This window comes from Scomber japonicus, chromosome 12 (assembly GCF_027409825.1).
Source record: "Scomber japonicus isolate fScoJap1 chromosome 12, fScoJap1.pri, whole genome shotgun sequence".
In the NCBI taxonomy this organism is placed as follows: Eukaryota; Metazoa; Chordata; class Actinopteri; order Scombriformes; family Scombridae; genus Scomber; species Scomber japonicus.
Window position 1 is genome coordinate 15,685,449 of NC_070589.1, and position 24,083 is coordinate 15,709,531.

Consider the following 24,083-nt stretch of genomic DNA (forward strand, 5'->3'; position numbering starts at 1 on the left):
ACCACTACAGTGATATAATGTAGTGTTGTGTCCAGACAGACTTAATTAATTCCCCAGACACCACAGCCATTTAGATCAAATCTATGTCTGAGAGAGAGGAAACCTGAAACCTCTTAACACAATAATTATTTTCAAGAATAAGCTGTAGTAATTTGTACTTTGTATTTCACAAAACATCAACTCACAAAGGAAAATAGTGTACATATGTAATATTCAGATGCACCCTTCCCACGTGTTGTTGCTTCTCTGAAGGCTCCTCAAGGCGATTTTAACATCTGATTTAGAGAAAAAGACCAGTAATTAACCCTGAAATAATTAGCAATCGGGGGCCTCAGAGCAGACACAATATCCATAAGTCTGCCGGATGTTAATTAGTTAAATATGTACTGAATCACCCTGTCCTGAAGCAAAACAGTTGCTTTAAGGATTCAAGTATACAGACTGTTGACAGGATTTCTTTACTGCATATCTACGTGGAAATCACAGTGTGACAGCGTGACCATCTGTTAGTGCACCCTCTGGGGAAGGGTTAGGAAAATTCTCTGCAGTGATGAACTTGCACAATCATGAGAAAGGCCTGGTTGTTTGACCATCACAGCCAAATGATTGTTGAAATATCAGCACCATGTACAAAATACTATAAATAGTCATCTTGGAAAATGTTTTGACGCTGGGTACTGGTGATTGGAAAATTACACTGGTCTAATCAGGGCACCCTTAAATGGCCACAAGTGTGGAACGACAGCAATAACAAAAAACGATATATACCTAATAAATGACTAATAACTAATCAATTATCATAACGATAAGTTGCTGCTGTAATGTAGCCAGTATGACAATGACCTTCAAAGTTTATGTTCCTTTGCCTGTAACCCCAGGCAGCATTACATCACAAGTAGTGATGTCTTGTCTTGGTAACTGGTTTTATGGTTTACTGATTAGTATGTACAGTATATAGTAACATTTCTATGTCTTTACTCTGCAGAGCCTGATGAAAGACTGACTGGAAACATGAATAGAGTAAAATAACATACAGTGTGAAAATGATTAATCTCATTGGTATGTTCTGTAGTTCAAAGATATGAGTAGGGGCTTTATAAGTTCTAGGTCCTGTACAGTATGCACTTCTCATTATAATCATAAAGATTTTTTACATTTTACTGGAACACTTGAACAGGGCAGAGCCATTTTTATTGTTAACAGTAACAGATGAACTTTTCCTGCTTGGGTCCAAAAGTCTGCTGTGAAAAAGGCTTATGAGACAGTGCTTTACTCTCATGGTCAGTTTTAGTTAGTGAATTTCATGAGGGAACTCATTAAGATACAGTACTAGAAAATGGAAACCATTTCTATTCAACCCTTAGTGAATTGTGTGTGTGTGTGTGTGTGTGTGTGTGTGTGTGTGTGTGTGTGTGTGTGTGTGTGTGTGAGAGAGAGAGAGAGAGAGAGAGAGAGAGAGAATTGTTAATTAGACCCGTTTGATTTAATTCGACATAAAATAGAAAAGGATATTAGAATTAAAATAGAATATCATACCGAATTGGACAAGATCTAAAATAGTACCTTATGTGTGTCCTTAGACAAGTTTGATTTAATTCGACATAAAATAGTAATAGATTAATAGATTACTAATAGATATTAGAATTAACATAGAATATCATATCTCATATTATATATAGCCTACAGTAGTTTGTATAGCCTACTACGCTACATATTTCTTACATTTTAAATATAGCCTACTTACATTAGACAGTGTGCAGTAATGGCAATACTGTATTCATGCCAGTGATGTAAACTTGAATAAAAAACTGAGTGTAATATAATAAAATCAATCTCGTTCTCTCGAGGAAAGAGTGGAGTCATTTCACTATACAGAGCGTCACTAATGTTACCCTGATACTGAGCATTTCACCTGTTCAGTCAGGCGAACATAGCTTAGCAAACCGGACAGGAGGAAGTAACAGACTCCTAGGGGAGCATCGCTTTGTCTCTTCACTAATACACTCAAATTAAACTCATATTTGCTGGATTTGCATTTATTTCTGCTGTGTAAATCGAAACAGTGGGTTTTATGAATAAGGATCATGGTGTACATTGAAGAATAAAGATCCCTGTCTGACTGCACCGGGCTCCTCCACCCCTCTTATCCTGAATGGTGCGCTCCGCCGCTGCAGGTCTGGTACAGGCAGCTACAGCGTTATCTGGCCGCCCGGAGGATCTCGCACCGCACGAAGGACTGTGGACACGGTGAGAGCGTGCCTGAGTGTAGCAGTCGGTAACGGCTCTGAAATGAATGAACTGTCTCTTCTCCGGACACCGGCGGAAGATTCAGAGGACTGCCCCAAGACTCCCGCTCCTGCTCTGCGTCCGGAGCAGTGGATAATTCTCGATCCCTGGTCATGATGAACCTGACGGCGCACGGTGCTGCTTGTGTGTCCGTGACAGCCCGGTGATGGTGCAGAGGCGCGTGCGGTGCTGTAGGGCAATGCAAAACTATACTTTGGTGACAGCGCGAGGACAATATAGACCTAGAGAAGAATACTGCATCTAATTGATTAGACGTGAATATGATGACTTCAGAGTGTGTCTGTTGGAGGGCTGCGTCATATTCCTGATGCACCTGCACGAGCTGATCAACCTGACCTGATAGATTGAATGACTGTCTAATTGACTGTAATCTGTCATATCTCACCGTTTTCTGTCCTGCCAAGAACCACATGTGCAACCAATTCTCTATAAGCCTGATGGATTGCTTCTTGTCTACCTCATCTCCTTAATTTTTAAGCCATTGAATTTAATGCCATTGCAAGGACTGATGTCACAAGCTATATCCTTTTTATTTCCTCTGAAAGTGTGTGTTTACTCTGATGCTACTGCTCAGATTCCCCTTAAGGATTCAGCTGCCCTTATGTGAGAGTAAATTAAATATTCTGCCATTCTCAAATACTCATAAGCCCGTGGAATGCTTGATTTCAAGATGAAAGAGACGTGTCGCATCTGTGGCCGAGATCTCTGCGGCAACCAGCGGCGATGGATTTTCCACCCCACTGCCAAGCTCAACTTGCAGGTGCTGCTGTCTCATGCTCTGGGGCAAGAGCTGGCCCGGGATGGCAGAGGAGAATTTGCCTGCTCCAAGTGTACCTTCATGCTGGACCGTATGTACCGCTTCGACACAGTGATTGCCCGTGTGGAGGCCCTGTCCATAGAAAGGCTGCAGAGGCTCCTGCAAGAAAAACACCGGCTGAGGCAGTGCATCAATGGACTTTACCGGAAGACAAACTCAGAGGAGGCTGCTGTAACTGGGGCTAATGATGAACAAGGGGATGGGATGGTGGATATTTCAGGTCTCACCCATGCTAAATACTGTTCTCTGCTTCAAGAGGATCTGGTCTACTCTTTGTATGAGTCCTGGGCAGATGATAGTTTGGACTCTCACCATCATCACCACCATCAGTGTGCTGCTGATCCAGGGTCAGAGGTCACAGTTGCAGGGTCACACCGTTGTGTGCCCTGTACTCCAAGGAGGTGTCGAGGATGTTCCTACTGGCGTGTTGCGGACTCTGACTATGAAGCTGTTTGTAAGGTGCCCAGGAAGTTGGCACGGAGTATTTCTTGTGGGCCATCAACCCGATATTCAGCCAGTGTTATTGGAGGGAGTGTGACAGGAAGAGGTGGTGGTGAAGCAGAAAGAAAAAAATTGGAAGGGTCAGATGAACCCCCTTCCTCTCTAACTCTGGTCCCTGGTTCTCAGGACCCCTCAAGGACATCAGACAGCGATCGCACCCTGGCTGGACGAGCCAGCTCCAGCCCCTCTGTAGCATCCCTGGAGACAACTGAGGAGTACATTCAGCCTGGAGCCATAACAGATGGGCCACTGAGCTCCCCCAGGGAACCAATAGATGACCGGATATCTGACTCCCTCTCTGAGGAGCACATGGGATCCCCACATGGCCAAGCCTCACCTGCACCCAGCCTTTCTCTGGCCCTCTGCTTGCTGCAGAGCTATGCTGTCCACCGACCAGTCCAGAACACTAAAGGGAGTAAACTCCCAGTGCTGCTCAGACGGAGCTCCAATAATGGAGGCACGAGACTGGGCTTCCCTGATCCAATTCTGGGAATGTCTTATGGAACTACAGATGGAGAGAGATACAACCACATGCCGACACCTGAACTGGATACCCCTCTGATCAGGCTCGATATCGGGGTTGATCAGGGTCTTAGCCTGGCTGACATAGAGGATTTATTGGAAGATGTGTACAAAGAGTACCCTCCCCCACCTCCCCACCAGGTACAATACCTTGATGAGGATGGTGCTGCATAGAAGGATTTCACTACTGCAGGATGATAACTCTCATTGGAATAGTGAATTTTCGTGTTTGTATAACAAATCTGCAGTATCTGCAGCGCTCTGTGTGAACCAACCCCACAGGCTTCATCAGCCTTCCCACAAAACTATTATTTTTCACCACCTATTTATACTTGTTGTATTAACTCTTATGTGTATGTCGCTTCGGATAAAAGCCTCTGCCAAATGACATTGTAACATTGTAAGACCAGATAAAAAAAAGCTTATTAGCCACATAAGCCAGCTGTCAGTCACTTAAATCCTGCTCACAGCTTCTCCAGCAAGCCTTTACCCAGTGGATGTGAGCTATAGTGTTGTGTGTATATGTGGGAACACATTACATTAGCAGTCAGGTGTGGGTAAGCTGTAAGCCATGACATGGCCTAATTACTTACTGTGCATGTGAGCATGCACATAAAGGTCATTAGTCATGTCAGTAAAGCAGAGTGCAGACTGTGAAAACATAGACATTTTTCCTTGTTTTTTCCCATTTTCATGAGCATAAACTATCCAAAAAACTGAAAACTTGAATTTAATGATCTTGAATTTGTAATTCCTTATCTAATCTCAGTGGTCTAGATTTAGTTCTGATGATCTGAAATAGCAACCTACACACACACCCTACACTGACTTACTTACATACTCTGAGGCATGAACACAAACTGCAGACAGTGTGTCCCAGTTCTTCCAGTTATAAACTAATATTTTATGACAAGATTAGTTACAGTTATTGGAGGGTATGTTGACTTGAAATTAGATGTTCTTCTTTAAAATAATGTGTCTAATGTTCAAGTAAGAGCTGCTGACGTAAGTAGGTTAGATGTGGGGAGAGAATAAGTCAGAGTGACTCCACTACTGGCCTATTTTCACTCAGAGCCCTTGAGGCAAAGTGATCCACGCAATGTCAGACCACCCTGTCATCTCAGCACTAGTTGGCTCCTATAATAACACAATTAAAATGTTAAGTTCACTACAAAAGTTCTATCTGAAAAAAAAAATGAAAAAAACTACAATAACAAAAATCAACTGAATTAGTTCTTAACTACATCGTACTACAAATTCATGTGAAATTAATGTGTGGACTAGCATATCATAATAACAGAGCACTCTGGGTACACGCACTCGTGCTAACTCATGCATGCAGCTCACACACCACTCGAGAAGCTCTCTCCTTCATCAGAGCTTTTTACAAAGTACACACATGAATAAGCAGAGCCTATAAATGTTGTACACATATTACACAATCCACTGTGAACGTTATATAGCCTGTAGCCTTTGCATTTTACATGGATTTTGAGCTGAACATCTACACCCGCTTTATTGTCAGTCTTTAAAGTAACACATATACACAAATAATTCAGCTTCTGAGTCTTCAGCCTCCGAGATGAATCCAATATATTAAGACTTGAAACCCTAACATCTGACCCTCCTCTCTCTTTTACAGAGCCTGGTTGAGGAGCAGCAGTCTCAACTGAACCAGTATGAGTGTGCAGCTGGCCAGTGTGTCAGTGAGCTGCAGAAGGCCCAGCTCCAAGTCCAGTCTCTGCAGGCCAAGGTCCATGAGAGCGAGGCCAACAATATGGTATGGCTCATAAAAACACCTTATTTTAATCAGATTTGATAAAAGCATACTTGAGGCCTGATGACAGCCTGACAGTGATTTCTGTCTTGTCTATTTAGAAGCTGCAGGAGAGGCTGAATGAGATGGAGTGTGAGCTGCGTTCACTCCGTCAGTCTACTCAGAGTCAAGAAAGAACCATCCAGGGCCTCACAGAGTCCATCAGCACCAAAGACAGTGAGGTGAGTGTTTGTTGTATGAACAGAGATCAACCTGTATAAGATGATATATGTATTAGAAAATGTGCTCATATGATTAATTCTGCTCCAAGGCCCAGGACCTGTACCAGCTGATCGAACAGCAGAACACTACACTGTGTAAGCTGCGGGAATTGGCCCACCGCAACCAGCTAGCACAATCCAAGGTGAGATATGATGCACGCTCTGTGGTGAAAACCCTGATCCAGAATCTTTCTCGACTTCAGACTGGTGACATACATTCTGTCCTTGTTATGTGGTCATCCTCTCTCCAGGCTCCAGAAGGGGTCAGCGAGTCCTTGACGCTTGCCCAGCTGCAGGGTGAGTTGGTGGGAGTGCAGAGCTCCCTGTTCTCACTGGGTCTGGAGCTGGAGGCCAGTCAGAGGAGTCTGAGACAGAGCCAGAGGCAAGGAGATGACCTGGTTAGGTTCAAAGACAGACTCAACTCTGATCTACAGGAGGCATTGCAGCATAGGGATGTCACTGAAAAACATAACCAGGTTAGTGTGTTTGTGAGGAAAGTGGGCATTTAAAAGGACTTTTGAAGTATGGATGATGCAGAATGTGTAATGTCCTCGCTCTCTCCTGCAGGACCTTCGCTGTGGCCTCCAGAGAACTCGCTCTGAGCTGCAGGCTAAAGAGGCAGCTCTGAAGGAGAGCGAGGCAGAGAGACTCTCTGTAGTGCAGGAAAAAGACAGAAGCATTGCACAGCTCAAACTCTCTCTGCAGGACAAGGAGCAACAGTTACAGGTAATACACCAAATCCCTCACATGTTGCATGCATACAGTACAGTACAAATGCACAGATATACACACATGCACATTTCTCATCCTTTACAAAAATCTTTATATCTGTAGGAGTACTCAGAGATGTTCGAGTCAACAGGAAGCTCCAAACCAAGAGATGCCCTGCTGGAGAAACTAAAAGAGCGTATTAAAGATAGAGATAGAGCTCTAGAGGTAATACACATTCACACACACACACACACACACACACACACACACACACACACACACACACACACAAAATCAGACATTGATTTATACTGAAGTACACTGAGTATCCCTCTCAACTGCAGTTCCATGTGGGTCACTGTACTTTACACCATGTGATTAATGGGACCGTCTCTCCAGAACATTCTGTGCAGGGAAAGCAGAGTTTATTTTTTCATCAGAAAGCAGCAATGTATGCAGCTTGCAGCAGCTGAAAGAGTAGACAGTAATGACCCCCCTCCCATAAACCAGTAGGTCAGCATAAAATATCAACACTTAATAAATAAAAAATCATGGAGGGAATTATTATGGAGAGACAAAAAGAAAAACATCACTTTTGTTTTCTGTTAGAAATCAAGCAGTTACAAGAATAGACAAAAAATCAGAAAAAATATGGAAACGATCAAAATATTCCTTAAAATCAGATTAGTTAGTAAATGTCTTACCTTGATGTACTCTCATTTGTTCTTATGCATTTCTAAGCAAAAGGAGCTGTGAACAAACCACATCTTCTCATTTTTGCCTTTAACCATAAAACTGCGTGCTGTACAGAATGAATGTGAATATCAGGGTGAAGATGAATATCACAGTTGCCCAGAATAGCAGAGTGATTTTTTTCCCCCTCCATCTGCTGCCTTCAGCGCTCCATCGATGACAAGTTCCGCTGTGTGGAGGAGCGCGAGAGCCAGGTGAGGAGGCTGCAGCTGGCTCTTAGGGAGAAGGAACGAGACCTGGAGAGACTCCGCTGCATCCTGTCCAACAATGAGGAGACCATCACGGTACGCTTGATATGGACATGAATTTGATATATGTGAAAAAATGGTTACATTTTAGACATATATGAGGTATCATGTTCACATTTTTCATCATTTATGGTTACACCTGGGATTGTGTATGTATTTCAGAGTCTGGATGCTTTGGTGCGAGGTAAAGAGCTGGAGCTGGAGCAGGCGGCCGAAGCCTACAGGAACCTCCAGTGGCTGAAGCAGCAGAGCGAAGAGAAGGAGAGAAACACTCTGAGAGAGAAAGACACCATCATCAGCCAGCTACAGGCAGCTTTGCAGGCACGCAGCCAGGAGACACAGGTAACACACACACACATGCACACTTATGCCATTATTGTCACAGCAAGTGTTTGTTGATGTCTAATTTTCAAAGCTTTGGAAAAACATGGTCATGGTAGACAAACCTGTAGTACTTGTTTGGCCTTTTACAAATAAGTAATAACAATGCTGACTCAGCCTTTTCTGTGTCCACAGGATCTGACAGCTGCGCTCGTTGCCAGAGTCCAGGCTGGACCTAGTGAGGTTGTGGAGGAGCTGAAGGCTCGACTGGCGCTGAAGGAGAAGCTCTTCCAGGAGCTGTTGTCAGACCGCAGCCGCCAGTCTAATGAACACCAAACCCAGGTCCAGGACCTGCTCAACACTCTCAGCTCCAAAGACCAGTACCTGCAGGTAGGCTGTGTTGCTGGTCTGGGAACAGATCGATAACATGGTCATAGTTTGAGAATAGATATAGAAATATAAAATTCACAGATATATTGTGCATGAAACATAGAGTCCAACAACTGATTTTTTTCACACATTTGACACTATTTCTCTCTCAGGACAACTCCTACAGACTGTCTGTGGTGATTAGTGAGCGGACAGGTCAGCTGCAGGAGCTACGCAGACAGCTGTCAATGAGAGAGCAGGAGCTGTGTGAGCTGAGACGAGACAAGGAGAGGGAGATGGGAGGAGAAACAGAGCATCTGCAGACTCTGCTCAAAGAGAAGGAAGCCTTTATCAAGGTGCATGTTCATACTCCCCTTACATATCTCTTTAGCTGTCTTCCCTGTAGACTTGATCTTCACAGTGTACTATGTTCATCAGGAACTGTTGCAGGGCCAGGAAGAGGCGATGCAGTCATCCTCAAGAGAGAGCGAGACAGAGATGAATGCTATCCAGGAGGAGCTGCAGCTGATACTGAAGAAGGAGAGAGAAGCTCAGGTATCTGTGTAGTACCTGTAATTATACAGTAATCTAACAATCTTTGACATTTTTTAAGAAAAACTCTTGTATTTATGCCCTCTCCCTGCAGAAGGAGCTCTCTGCTCTGCGTCTGTCCATAGCTCAACAGCAGGCCAAGGAAGCTGCCACAAAAGACAGCACTGATCACCAAGTAGGTTTTTACTTCAATCATAATTAATGAGACAATGTTTTAGTGTTTGTATTGCTCAAGAATTGTATGTTTTTACTGTCCCGCCTCCACCCTGCGTGCCACTGTGATGTAGCTCGTGCTGGAGAAGCTTGTGTCAGAGTACCACAAGCTGAATGATGCCCTGAGGGCGGAGAAGAGATTATACCAGAGTCTCACTCACATCCACAGCAAAAGTGACAGGTAGGGAAGCTTGTGACCACTCAGTTTCCTGTAAATACACCTAACTGCATTTTCTTTCCCTTTTACTTGAAGACACTTTTTCCTTCTCCTCTTCTCCACCTCACAGCAGCTCACAGAAGATCCAGGCCCTGCACACTGAGCTTGACTCTGTTCAGGCACTCCGTGGACAGCTGGAGGAGGTCCTGGCCAGGACCTGTAACATGGCCCTTGTGCTGGAAAGGGCAGCTAAAAGGCAGTCCGACTTTGGAGGTGGGGATGGGCAGGGTCCAGCCTCCAGGGCTGCAGGGGGCACTGTCACTAATGTTGTGTGATGTTTTGTCTTACAGCACTGAGTGAAACTGGCACTCTTTATGTGAGATGGAGCTGTCTGTAGCCACTGACGGTTTTTTGTTTTTGTTTTTTTAATGTCCCTAAAGTAAATGTAGAGCTGCCAAGTCCTTGAGACACACACAATACAGACACAGATTTCACAGTCTCACACCACACATGCCTTTTCTCACTGGAACTTCTCATCTTTGCTTCCTCTGATGTAAATTTGTGATTTTTAAGTGAAGGAACAGCAGGGTTGTTTTTCTCAGTTCAGACGGACTGATGTAGTGTAACAAGGTTAGGGCAGTATTTTTCATAGATTGTTCTTGAACAGCAGCAGATCATCATATGTTAGAACCAAAAGCATGCAACAACAAATCCTTGCGATGTGCATGCCAGGGGACCTGATAATTTATTTAAGTTTTACTTCTACTGGGATTGGCCTGATAGCAACTTGGAGAGGGGCACAGATCTTCCTTATCCTATCCTTTTCACAAAAAAAAAAGTAATATCTCGAGTGTAGTGGGTCAATTTACTGTGAATAATGCTCATTTTATTACGAACAAAAATTAGCACTACTAAAGGTAAATACCCCAACAACAAATGTCACTCTAGGTCAAAACTTGGCAGCCCTGTAAATATGATCAGATGATTTTATTATGTGTGATCAGTGTGAGCCGTCAGTCTTCAGACAGCTTCTTCCAGATAGCACAAGCACTACTCACAGTCGTCTGTTCAGATTAACCTCATTTGTATGAAGTGGCAACATGCAACTCAAAGATTTATTTATTAATATATTGTGTTGTGAGTGTTGGTGTGACTTTGTGTTTTATATTGTTTTTAAATAACTGCCTGCATATTGCTTTTGCAGTGCAATTTGTTCTGTATTGCCATTTCTGCGTACTATCTCTCACCGGTGTCACCCTTCCAGCCTTACTGTCACAGTGAAGAAACTCAAGCTCATGCCTTACAGTGAAATGTCTTGCAACCATTCATTTGTTTTATACCATTTATTTGTATACGTGATGTGCATATTTACTCCAGGCCCAAAATAATCCAAAAAGACAGCAAAGTAGCTCAGCTCAGTACTACCATCTGACTTTAGCGTTCATACACAGTTTTATAATGTAAACCTGCTTGCTCTAGTTACATTTTAGTCTAAAAGACATGCATGATCATATCAGCCACATTAGATATGGGATGGTAGATAACTCAATGGTAATCTAAGATAATATCTATTGTTTGTAGTTTATCTCCTTGTTGAACTTCAACTCAGCTTTGCACCAAGATACCAGTAAATTATAATGGCAGGTTATTTGTTAGTGTGCACTGTCCCATGAGTCACATGAGATGTGAAATGTGTGAAATGCCAGAAATAATATTTTCCCATTTGATATTTATAATAGGTAGAGTACATTTTCTCAATATTTGTGCCCTGATCGCTCATCTTGCCTCAACACTTCTTTTGTATTTTAAATGCAACAGAAATAAAACATGTGCTGGCTTTTTGTCAAAAGCACTTCTGTTATGGATTTCTCTTTATTGTCTTCAATTTGGGAATTTGTCTCAAGAATATCCCAAATGTGAAATCCCCCACTTGATCCTTTATGTACCTCCCATCTCTCCTCAGAACAACCCCACAGTGTCTTCGTCTTCCTATCAGGGTTCCTCATAGCAGAAATAGCAATACCATGTTGTCTTCAATATCCTCAATTTGTCTCCCACTTTATCATAATACACACTTTGATAATCACACTTACATGCATAACAATTAAAAAAATTATAAAAAAACATATTTCTTCAGATAATTCAGGGCTTATGTGAAACTATTGTTTCTTCATGTCTGTGATGCATGAGATTGTGGCATGGTTTCATGTTTGCATGGCTGTTCTGCTGTAATGTCCAGTTAGATATTCACTACACTAAAATACAAAATGCACCAAATAAGGGAAGCTCATGTGAGCCCTGTCACTGAATGTCCATGATATTTCTGAAACATGAAGTGTGTGTAAGTTTAAATGTCAAATCCACCAAACAACTAAAAACAAACAGCTCCAAGTAGTGCCCCCGTACATGTCCCCATTGTGAGAGGTCACATTTTCGAGTGCCACAGTGTATAAACAGGGCCCCACATTCACTCAGTTTGGCTTACAGTGCACATTGTTCAATCAGTAATAACCCAGCAGTTTCTCTCCATGAATTTGATGCCATGTCATTATAGTGGTACAAAAAACTTATATACTCATACTTGTTTAAGGGTCTAAGGACACCTTCAACTGATGACTGCTTTTGAACTGATTATAAGGCAATACAGTAAAATAATAAGCTGCAACAACATTTGTAACTGTAGACACAGCCATACACCTATGGTTGACGTCTAGTTCTGCACAGTGTGTGTGTGTGTGTGTGTGTGTTCAGGGACAAAAAACAGACTTAAGACCAGTTGACTGGAGACAGCTTGTGCAATTGGGGACAAAAGCTGTGTCCCCATTTAGTAAAATGGAGATTTTTGTGTCAGAGGTTAGGGTTAGGGTAAGTCTCCAGGAAATTAATGTAAGGCTATGGATATACCCCAAAAGTCACGTAAGCTAACTTGTATGTGTGTCTGTGTGTCTGTTGTGTATCAATGGAGTGTATTATGTAGTATGTAAAACAATTTTCCTTTGAAATTCCTGCCCGTCACTTTCCACTGGCAGTGAACCAACATCCATTTATGTGTTCCCCTCTGGCGCTTCCTTCGTGTGTGGGTGTGTGCGTGTGTGTGCGTGTCCATTATAGAGAATTTATTTTATTTAAATAACAGAATGATATTCTACATACATATTTAATGTTTGCACGCAATCTCCATATGAGTGACTCTGACACATATGAAACATTTATTCTCAGTTTTAAGTGTTAAAAGTTTTACACTGGTTCTCATCAACACACACGCACACTCACTCACACTGGGCTGTACCGCCTTGAGTGTTTTTGGCTGGCTGGCAAACTATGACATAACATTTCCCTTTAGTCCCATGACTTCCAAAGGGGTGATTCAGAGTTGAGGAAAACAGGGACAGAGAGTGAACTAGAGAGAATGAAACGTACAAATATGGCATGAACAAGGACAATAATAGAGGATTAAGAAATAAACAAGAACAAAGACTCACAAGTGGATCTTGTCTTCATATGGTTTTTGTGTTTCCAGAACTCAGCACAGAGGAGGAGGGGGGCGATGATGAAGACGGCAGCAGTGACGAGTTTACGGACAGCATAGAGGAGGACGATGAGAAAGTGACAGCTAGAAGTTTGGCCTCCATTCAGGTGAAATACTTCATTCAAATTTGAATTTACTTTATTTTATGGATATTTTCTCAGTTTAAACATTGATGAAAGCACTTTACTCAATGGTTTTGATCATAACATACAATATTTTATATTTTTTCTGATGGTTTAGACATCTGGAAGATCTGGACCTAAGAGCGTGTCCGGAGGGCTGGTGATGGGTATGCTGGCCCAGCGAGCTGATGGGAAGAGGGACAAACAGCAGCTTGAGGAAGCAAAAACAACACTCGAAGGAGAGCTCGAAGAAATAAGGTCACAGCTGGAAAGGGATGGATATACCTCTGTGGCTCAGATGAGGTACGTACTTCTCTCATAAAATCATCACCGAACATGTCTGGAGTGAAAGTTTTGATTGTTTTGATCTTGCCTTCTTAAGTTGTTTTTAGGAGAACTTTAATCTTATGTCTGTTTCCTTCTGTCTTTCTTTCCATCATCTCCTAGGAGTTCACTGCAGAGGCTGCAGGAGGAGAACCAGTTCCTGAAAGCAAACCAAGGACAAGCTGGACTCCTGGGACTGAGGACAAACATGGAGGAGAATCACAGGAGCCTACACCAGGAAGAGGGAGAGGAGGACGAGGAAGAAGAAGAGGAGGAGGAGGATATTGAGGAGGAGGATATTGAGGAGGAGGATATTGAGGAGGAGGAAGAGGAGGAGGAAGATGAAGAGGAGGAAACATCTTCAGTGCCAGTGGGAAAGCGTCGTCCTCCGTGTGTTAGTCTGAGTGGGGAGCGGGGGAAGAGGCACTGCACACGGCCATGCTCTCTGGACCCGGGCATGCTGACGTCTCATCAATACAAACACCAGTCTGAGACGGTAACACATTATCACACTAAACATTTCATTACTCTGAATGACTTAAATCTGCAACTACATTCCATCACTGATATTTTAAGAGAATCTATTAGCCTTTATTCTTTACAGGATCATTGTGTAGGATTACACGTAACTTTGATGTTTTGCCCTCCCTTTTTAGAAAATGGTCATTTTTATTGTGACATGCAGTGCTCAAATAATTTCCTAATGTGCTATTGGCAAATTGATGAAAACAGTGTAAAATACTCAATATGTTAGTATTAGAAGTTCATTTTGAAGGATGGTTCCTTTTAGAGTTTTAGATATTTGCTGCACTCAAGTGTGTGATTTTTTTATTACTGTCAGTAATCAGGCTGTAGTATGAGGATTGTGTATTTGAGCTCATCAGCTTGTAAAATTTACAAGCATGTAACTTAAAACTAAGGATGTAAATGTAATAAATGTTACTTTTGACAAGCTGTGTTTGAGCAGCTTTGCCTCCAGGTCCCTTTCGACTTCTCATCTCTGTCTATTTGCAGCCTCTATGTTAGGGTTTTTTGTTCTTTCAGTCCTGTGGTTGTTTATATAAGTGATGAGTCCTGACTGCTGCACCTGCTTTTCCCACATTAAAAATATCACTTCAGTTACTGCTGAGAAATATATATCATTAAAATGATGTACCTGTGATATCTTCTCTTTTTGTATTATACTTCACAGTTGTTGAACACTTTGCTGTTGCAGGAGGCTGCTGGTGACAGCAGTGAGGTGGGAGCACTCTGGCAGGACATAGACGAGGGTCTCCGAGAGCAGGCGGCCCGTCTGTGCTCTGATCTGGCTCTGAGCCGCCAGGAGAACAGAGAGCTGCAGGAGAGGCTGATGGTGTCTGAGGCCACAGTCCATGCTCAGGCTGAACAACTGAAGGACTACAGGGATCTGCTGAGTGAGTTACTGTCAGGAACGTGTATGGAGGCACATTGATAAACACTTATAAGGACACGTATGACTTGTCTTTTGTGTCTCTGCAGCGGAGACGTCTGTCCAGCAGGCTAGTAAGCAGGTTCAGGTGGATCTTCAGGATCTGGGTTATGAGACTTGTGGCCGTAGTGAGAACGAAGCTGAGAGAGAAGACGCCAGCAGCCCAGGTGACAAATTTATCTTGAACCATAATATTATTTTTTATCATTTCATCATTTCATCATTAATCATGCAACAATATTCCTCCTCATCTCTCCCTCTCTCAGAGTTTGATGACCTGGAGATGTGCACATCGCTGTCCCATCATCAGGATTACGAGGGAGTTGGCGGTAGCTGGTACTCTGGTAACTGCAGCACTAATAGAGGTGCTTATGATGAAATGGGGGATGAGTCATCTTCTCTCCAGCATCTGGTCCAGGATCTTCGCTCACAGCTGACCCGCTGCCACAAGGTGATCCGTGGGCTGCAGTTGCGTGTCCGCTCCCTGTCTACCACGAGTGACTATGCTTCCAGCCTGGAGCGCACCCCACGCAAGGTAACATTGACCAGCTGCTCTGCAATAAGGATTTTGCTCTCTTTTAGAATAATAGTTTTTTGATATTTTATTCTGGCTTTGTAGGTAAACTGGGCGTTTGAGACATCACCAGCCCCAAGTGGTGTGGAAGAGGATGAAGGCTGGATGTCTGACACTCAAGGGATTCGTTCAGGGTCCAAGCCAAGCAGGGAGCTGCAAGAACTGGTGGCACGTGTTGCATCACTGGAGGCACAGCTGAAGAGCTCCAAGCTGGAGGGCAAAGGCCAAGCAGAAGATGGGAAATGTGCCACTTGGCCCGGGTAAGTGGACAGAGATAAAGAGTTAGGTGGAAAATATAGAAGAGGGACTTAGAAAGGGTTAGCATTGTTCTTGCTGCCTCTTTAGTTGCTGTGTATCCAAAGGCATCTGTGCTTTATCTAGTATCAGTTATCACATGGGAATGGTTAGTCATGCGCTTTAAAGGTCTGTAAACACACTGTTAATCTCTCTATTAATTCTGTTTTTTCTTGTGTCCTTCTGGGCCTCTCTCTTCCTCTCGTCACAGGAAGTACAACACTCTGATCCAGGCACAAGCTCGTGAGCTGTCCCACCTGAGGCAGAGGATGAGAGAGGGGCAAGGAGTCTGTCATATCCTTACCCAACACCTGGGAGATACCACCAAGGTACTTCAAATCCTTCTTTACCAATAATTAATTTTCTATATTGTGCCAACATTGGGAAAGAATATAAACAAAGGGGAGCACTACATTTTCATGGTCAATATTTTCACACCTGCTTAATTTCTCAACAATGTACAGGCCTTTGAGGAGCTGCTGCGGGCCAATGATATTGATTACTACATGGGCCAGAGTTTTAGAGAACAGTTGGCACAGAGCTCTGCCCTGGCACACAGAGTGGTCACCAAGATCAGTGGACGTAAGAAACATCATCCCATCACTTAAGGCACAAAAAGACAGTTACATTTTCACTTTATGGTGCTTCTTTTCTGCCCAGTTTGAACTTTGCTTCCCTTCTCTGTGGTGTCTTTTCCTGTTTTATGTCCATAGGCGATCGTGCAGAGAGCCATGACGATAAGACAGGCCATGAGTTGCTTGCCCTGCGGTGAGTCAGCTAGATCATATTGTTTATATCACTGTGTGAGTCCACTGTAGCTGTTTACACACCTGTAAAGTACATGTACGTAAAGTATTTTCATATTTAGCTTTCTTATGATCAGCTCTCATCATACAAAAATACCATTAAAACTGAAAAAATTCCTAACCTCTAAACCTTTGCAACAACAAATAAAAATCCCTCTAAGTAATTAGCTTTCACTATAGAGCACTAACTCGGTCCTGGAGATTAATTTACTCTGTCATGTGACACACTGCGACATGCAAGGAGCCGTCCACATGGCTCCTTACAGTGAAGAGGAGCCAGAAGGTTCTTGTTAATCCACACATGAGCAGTAGCGCAGATCATTTGCTGTTAAGTTGCTTGCGACTTACAGGTGTCCCACCAGCTGGGGTTAAGAGGCTCAGTGTGACAGTCCTTTATTGTTGTTCCTTCTTTCAGTCGCAGCCTGATGAATGCATGAATGCTCCTGTCAGAAGTTTTTGCTTGAAATTTATTTCTGGATACATACTGGTCATAGGGCCATATAAGAATTCAGGGTAAAATGAATAGAGCCAGCAAACAACAAGTCTTGTCAGTATTTCTGGTGGACAAGGCTCGCTCATGTTTGAATGTAGTGCATCAAGGACTTATACTTTGTTTCTGGGCTTTGCTGTGGCTCCTCTGTGGAAATCTATGATTTCTAAGAGCAGCTCCATAAACAGTACAAACAAGACAGACAGCGTTACTTAGGATATTGTTGGCGAGAGACAAAGAGCTAATGCAGTGGCAACTGATACAGTAAGTTACTTTATGCAGGCGTATATAAACTTGTACCTTAAGAGCCTCATTAAATATGACAGTTATTCATAACTGATTGCAGATTTATCTGAACCTATTATGTATACATTGCAAGATGAATAAAATAAATAAATAAAATGGCAGTTAGGTTATATTTCCCACCTTCTCTAAGCATCTTTTCATTTTATTTTTATTTTTTAGGCAATGCTAAACAGTGCCTATTATAGTAGCCTGCTGTTATAGACATACTTACTCACTGGATATCAGCTGAGAATCTAATGGTTGGTCTTCATCCTCATGCATCTATAGCTTGAGTAAGGAGCTCCAGCAGAAGGATAAAATTATTGAGTCTCTCCACACCAAGCTGCAGCATCGTCCAGAGACTCCATCCAGCTGCCAAGCCTTGTCTGAGACCACCGACCAATCAGACAGGACCTCTCTGGTGTCCGATGAGTATCGAACCAATGAAGACTTGGAGCTCTGCTCTGATTTAGATGCCAGAGAATATCAGGAGGAGCATCGACTGCGGCAGCCAGGACATGGCTCAGAACAAGACGGTATTGTTGATTCTATTTCTTTTCTTTCTTTCTTTTCGTGAAATACCTCTTTTCTATCCTTTCACCTTCCATCCCCCCTCTTTTAGTCCGTCTATCCACCTCTTCTCCTCGTGGCCTCAAGTCTTCCCACAGCTGTCCCAACATGCTTTGCTCAGCTCCTGTGGCTTTGACCCCTCAGTTCTCTCGAGGTATGGGACTCACAGAAGTCGTGCAAAGTACCCCAAAAATGTCTTTTCTCTTCTTTCATTCCGCTTCCTGTCATCCTCCTCCAGCCCTTGTCAGTGAGCCTGTTTCCTCCTCCTTCTATGTCCCCTCTGGCCCTGACGTCTGGGGTGTGGAAGTCACTTCTGACATCCGGCCCCGGGCCCTGTCTGTCATCGCAGTTCGCCCAGAGCTGGACACACTGTACAAACAGATGAATGAGCAGAACAGGGGTGAGGGGTCAGGAAGAGTGTGTGACATGATTTTAAACTACAAATCAAAGACATAACTTTGAAACTCTCTCCTGTATGCAACCACTATCTCACCTGCATAGATTAAAACATTTAAGTAACAATCCTCGCGTTTTCCTGTTTTCGCATCATTTTTTCATAAATCTCTTCCCCTGTGTGTGTTTGTGTGTATGGTTACAGGATTTGCAGTTCCTCATGACAAGGCTCTGTTCACTCTCTCACCCGGTGCCCGCAACCAGCATGACCTCTCCAGCTACAGCCAGCTATCCCATCATGCCTTTCAACAGTACCAGCTGAGTGGCATTCCTGAAGGCCACTCGCTGAAGTCTGACTCAGGTCTAGTGCCGGGGGGGACTTTGTGGGACATGGACAACATGGCTCAACAAGTCGGAAGTTTCTCTGGATCACCTGGACATCAACCAGTACACAGCCACGCAGGTATGCTGCTGTCTGTGACTCAAGAAGCAAGGTGTACACTTGAGCAAGCAGTTAAATGATTATTGCAACATTATTGTTATGTTGTCTTGTCTCTAGGGGTAAATTTGATAGAGGAGCACCTGCGTGAGGTGAGGGGTCTCCGTCAGCGTCTGGAAGAGTCCATTAGGACAAACGAGAGGCTCCGACAGCAGCTGGAAGAGAGACTGGCCAACACTGGGCGTGATGGAGGTACTGTCACTCTCTCTCTCTCTCTGTCTCACACACACACACACACACACACACACACACACACACACACACACACACACACACACAAACACAAACACAAACACACAAACACATACACTAAAGTAACATTATCACTGGTTTATTTATTTAAGACATGACTCCTGTTTTATTGTCCAGGAGCACCAACGAATATCTACATCCAGGGACTGGATACAGTCACTCAGCTGTCTAATGAAATCAGAGTCCTGAAAGAAGACAACCTCAGCTTAAAGTCTCGCCTGCAGGCTAGCACAGGTACTTCATCTGAAAGTACAAACCGAAGTGATTCTTTATGTGTGTGTTTTTTAAAAAAAAATCAAAACCTAATTGGGCTCTCCTCTTTCTCAGACACATGTGAGGAGCTGGTGCAGTTGCGGGAGGCAGTGTTTACAGCACGTGCCCGTCTGAAGCAAGCAGAGCTGGAGGCTGAGCAGTGGAAGGAGGAGTTAAGGCGACTCCAGGCCCACAGTCAGGAGCAGGGACAGCAGATTCACACGTTGAGGCAGGAACGACAGGCCAGTCAGGAGAAAACCAACAGGTGTGTGAACTCACAAACATACAGGTATCATGACTGCGTCTGTTCTCTGCCCTTACGGAGTCTGTATCTGTGCTTCTTCAGGCTCCAGCATGAGGTGTCTCTACTGCAGCAGCAGCTGTGTGAGAGCAGAGAGCTCATCCACTCCCTGCAGAGTGAATTGCAAGTTTACGATCGTGTGTGTTCCAGCACAAAGGCCAACAAAGGTCCGTCTGTTATTGTTAGCACATAAGCTTAATATTACTAGTATATAATTTTTTTAGTTAAAGCCATTATTTGGAAATATTTAAAAAGTATGTACTCTGGCGCCATCTGGTGGTAGTTTCAAAAGCAACACTGGTGTTAACATTTTGCTACATTTTACCTTAACATACTGTAGATGTTTCATCTATACAAGTATTGACAATCATGTAAGCAAACTCTTTGTGTACTCCTGTGAAACAATCCACACTCCAAAGAACCGTGGAGCAGAAGCATGTCCTGTCAGACTCTCCTGACATTTTGTCTTTTATCTTTAGGCTACATCTGTGAGCTTCCAGGTCTACCAGTGGAGCTTGGGGAGCTGTTGGGGGAAGTGAGGAGTCTGCGGGCCCAGCTGCAGAACAGTGTCCAGGAGAACAGCGCCCTCAAGCAGCTGGAGCTCCACAAACAGCTGGAGCAGAAGTTAGGTGTTGGCTCTCCTCGCACTCCGTCCCTTTCTGCCCTCACTGCCAGCCCACAGAGGGAAAACTTTTACAGACGACAGCTGTTGCATGGTAAGAGACAAACTCTTCTTCTTTTGAGTCTACATATAGTACATACATGGTGCAAAACACTCAGTGCGGAATGGTGTGGTTTGCTGTGTGTCCAAGCTTGGTTTGTGTATCTGTGTGCTCCACAGACCCAGCTCCGTCTCCACCTGTCAGGGACATTGGTCTGTTTAACTGTGGATCTCCCGGTCCGCCCTACTCAGACCTGGACGACAGCCATAGCACTGCCAATGGTGTGACTTAATCTGCACTGCATGACTGCTGCTTAATCTGTCTTTAATTTGTGGATTGTATTGCTTTCTAAAAATTATTACCCCATGTTATGATGCTGTGCCTGTCACCATATTGTTTTAATGACTGAATTCCACATAATTGTCTGTTTCAACATAATAAATACATTGAAAGTCCTTCTAAAAATACTGTTCTGTTATCTCCATCAGACCCTCTCGACCCTCACTCTGAGCTGGAGGGGGAGGCCCCTGACGGATCATTTGCAAATCGTAATGGCCGCCACGCCATCGGTCATGTGGATGACTTCAGTGCTCTGCAGCAGCAAGTCCTAGAGGGCCGGAGCCTTGTCCAACGCATGGAGACAACATTACAGGCCTGCCTCGGCCCACCACTGCTGGAGGGGAGCCAGAAACAGAGCAGTGAGCTGGTGAGAGCCAAAGTGGCCAAAATAATACTTAGAGAACAGACGAAGTAGCTTTAAAGCACCATTATCAGTATTTAACTAACCTCTCTTTGCAGGTGCTGGACTACGCATGTGTGAAGAGTCTTCTGTCTAACACCAAGACTCTGAGGCAGATTTTGGAGGAGGCCATGTCTCTGCTGAAGATGTTCTGGAGGGCAGCGCTGCCTAGCACCGATCCCTCCATCCATAACCTTAAGAAGGTTTGGAAAGCAATGTGATTTTTCATGAGCAGCCTGATTTTAACCTCTTAAAACACTTACCTATTTTTATGTTTTTTAAGGGTTGGTGTTTAACATTCAGAAGAACTTGTCGCTACCTCCCAACCTCTGACCCGTCCCGGAACAGCGTGTTTTAAGGGCGTTAACAGTCAGACATGTAATTTGCATGTATTTTTGTGCAGGAGCAGTGTATGCAAGAGGAGATCTTGTCCCTGAAGCTGCGTATTTCAGAGCAGGAAGAGGTTCTAAAGGGGACAATTCAGAGACTGAGGAGCACCAGCCGCACCAAGGAGAGCATGGAGCACTTCATAGTCAACCAGCGTAAGTCTTCATGTAGGGATTTATATAGGAAAAAAGTAAGAAAGTAGAGTGCAAAACAAAAAGCATAATAAGGTACAAGTAAAGGAAGTGAATGAGAGGCATTCTCAGCAGACATTATTTGTTTCTTATTGTGAATGTAGAGAAACTTCCAGAAATTTCAATGTTTGACAAAAAAACAATAACTCACAGATCTGTAATGCAGCCTTTAGAAACACAAGTATGCCTTATAATGCAAAAATTATTTATCTGGTGTTTGCACTCATTAATGAATATATCATCTATAGCACTTACATCATCATCACTGTGCTCTCATGTAAAAGCACTATAGCATATCTTTTTTTTGTGTATTTTCGCAGTGTCAAGGACTCGTGATGTGCTGAAGAAAGCAAGGACAAATTTAGAGGTGAGCACAAATCACTGCTTCGTATGCAGCCTCACTTAACCACTAAATCACTTGCATACTGTATATACATACTCCATAGTTCACAGTATTATATGTATCAGTATTATATGTTGTGATGTCTCTGGTGTCCCAATCTTAGTCTTAGTATTTATTATATGTGAAATCATCACTTTTGGCTTTTCTGTCTCACTTGTTCCTTCGTCCTACATTTGTCTCTTCCTCCTCTCTGTTCCTTCCGCTACTCTCCTCTCCTCTCTTCTCTGCTCCTCTCCTCTCCTCTCTTTCTTGAAAACCTCCAGAAGAATGAGCTGAGACTTTCCTCTCTAAGCTCCTCCTCTTCCTCTCCTTATGCTGGTAATTGTCTGACATCTTGTGGTCTTGCGAACAGGTAGACATTGTCCCAGATGCAGACTGCATTTTGTAGGCCTGTCTGTAGTAGTTGAGACCCATCAGTTAAACCATAGTTGTAAAGTAAACCTAATGGTGACTCTGTGGTCTGGGGCAGCTTTTACCTCTGCGTGGATTTTGCTGTTTTAATCATGCTGACATCACTGCTTTACCATGCCGTCTGACTATTGTAACATTTGACTTTCTTTTTAGTTTTTTCTGAAATCATTGCTTTATTAAAATTAAACATTGGAGATGATGATGCAAATATTCTTGTCCTGAGTGGAAAACCAAAGGATCACACGCATGTACAGCTCTGTTTAATGATCTAATGATACCAATGTTTTGACCACACTGTTTTTACATACACACCCCATCTACTAAGCTGCCTCTACTCCAAACTGTTGCTTACTTCTACATGTGTTAAGGTCGAGTCTATTTACAGCTTCAGCCCCTCCACAGTGAGTGCTAAAATAACCACACACTGCATAGTTTCCATTCTGTGCATATGCTGTCACAGTATCACCTATCGAGGACATACACACTAACATGGTTTCTGCTGCCCTTCAGTCTGAGGATCGAGAGGCGCAATAATGTCCATTCATACAAGAGGCATGCTAGCAAAAACATAGCAAGTGTGAGCGTGTGTGAGGGATTGTTTGTAATTTTGGAATCACTCATCCTCGGCTCTTCATCTGCAAGCAGTTTTGTTTTGAGAATCTTACTACAACTAACATTATTCAAAGCTATCCACCCCTTGAGATGGTTTTTAACATTTCACTTCGCCGACAGTTTCTCAGTTATATCAAAATGTCTTACAGTTGTTACATAATCACTTACATCTTGTTTTCTTTCTAAATATAGCTGAGGAGCCAGGAGGCACTGTCAGAGAGCGGCCTGCTGATCGCAGTTTCCTGAAGACCAGCGGTCCTTCAGTGGCAGCCAATCAGCGTCCAGCAGCGAGGAAGCGCAGTCGCGAATGTTTGCTTTAGACTTTTAAAGAACCAGCCTCAATGCTACCACTTATGACCTCTGACCTCTATGCTGAAACAGCCAAGATCCTCCTCCCCTTTCCCCTGCCAACCTTTACCTTCCTCCAGTCATGAGATTGCTCCATCCTCCCCTCCTCTAGGCAATATGTGCACACTATAATCTGCACTTTGAGCCTTAGCAAACTCCCCTCACCCTCTCGTCCAATTTTATCACCCTCCCGCCCCACCACACATACCCCCACACCCCCAACCCTCAAAACTCCACAATCACCACATGAATTATTGTCTTTGAGTGATACAGTCAGCAGTTTGCCTTGTTGTGTGTGTGACAGAAGAAGGTGTTGGAAATGTGCCTCTGGTGGTTTCAGTGAACGTGCGTCCTACTGATGGAGCTGATAGAAGCTGCTCCTAGACACTGATCTCAGACCAGATGTAGGCTTTCAATCTGGTTTCAGTAATTTCATCTTGATTCCAGGGTGAAACTTTACAGACATTTTCAAAATAAACAAAGGAAAATTAAGATATTTCTAAAACAAAAATCTGACTGTAAATATTTTCTGGTGAGTTAAAATAGAAGGTTTTACCCAGATCTGTGTCTAAGAGTATCTTCTACTGAGAGCCAGACAGCCTGTGGACAAATGAAGATTGTTTTTGTATGTTAAATCGTGGCTTGTGAGAGGAATTCTGCACACACGTACACACATACAGT

At 43.4% G+C, this 24,083-nt stretch overlaps 1 protein-coding gene across 1 annotated transcript; it reads left to right on the forward strand.

The window, feature by feature from the left end:
- Positions 1–2,962: 2,962 nt before the first annotated feature.
- Positions 2,963–23,557, forward strand: LOC128368835 (myomegalin-like). Its single transcript, XM_053329722.1, has 41 exons — positions 2,963–4,288; positions 5,790–5,927; positions 6,026–6,145; positions 6,235–6,327; positions 6,436–6,660; positions 6,752–6,910; positions 7,019–7,120; positions 7,795–7,932; positions 8,059–8,238; positions 8,413–8,607; positions 8,760–8,942; positions 9,025–9,141; positions 9,233–9,313; positions 9,426–9,532; positions 9,642–9,781; positions 13,029–13,132; positions 13,278–13,462; positions 13,607–13,979; positions 14,700–14,898; positions 14,984–15,100; positions 15,200–15,468; positions 15,553–15,767; positions 16,013–16,130; positions 16,266–16,383; positions 16,515–16,569; positions 17,671–17,918; positions 18,005–18,106; positions 18,191–18,352; positions 18,551–18,808; positions 18,905–19,036; positions 19,214–19,330; positions 19,424–19,613; positions 19,695–19,816; positions 20,129–20,365; positions 20,491–20,592; positions 20,800–21,017; positions 21,110–21,253; positions 21,454–21,592; positions 21,949–21,995; positions 22,295–22,349; positions 23,247–23,557. The coding sequence occupies exons 1-41, from the start codon at positions 2,963–2,965 to the stop codon at positions 23,372–23,374; spliced, it is 7,458 nt and encodes a 2,485-aa protein (XP_053185697.1). The 3' UTR covers positions 23,375–23,557.
- Positions 23,558–24,083: the final 526 nt, after the last annotated feature.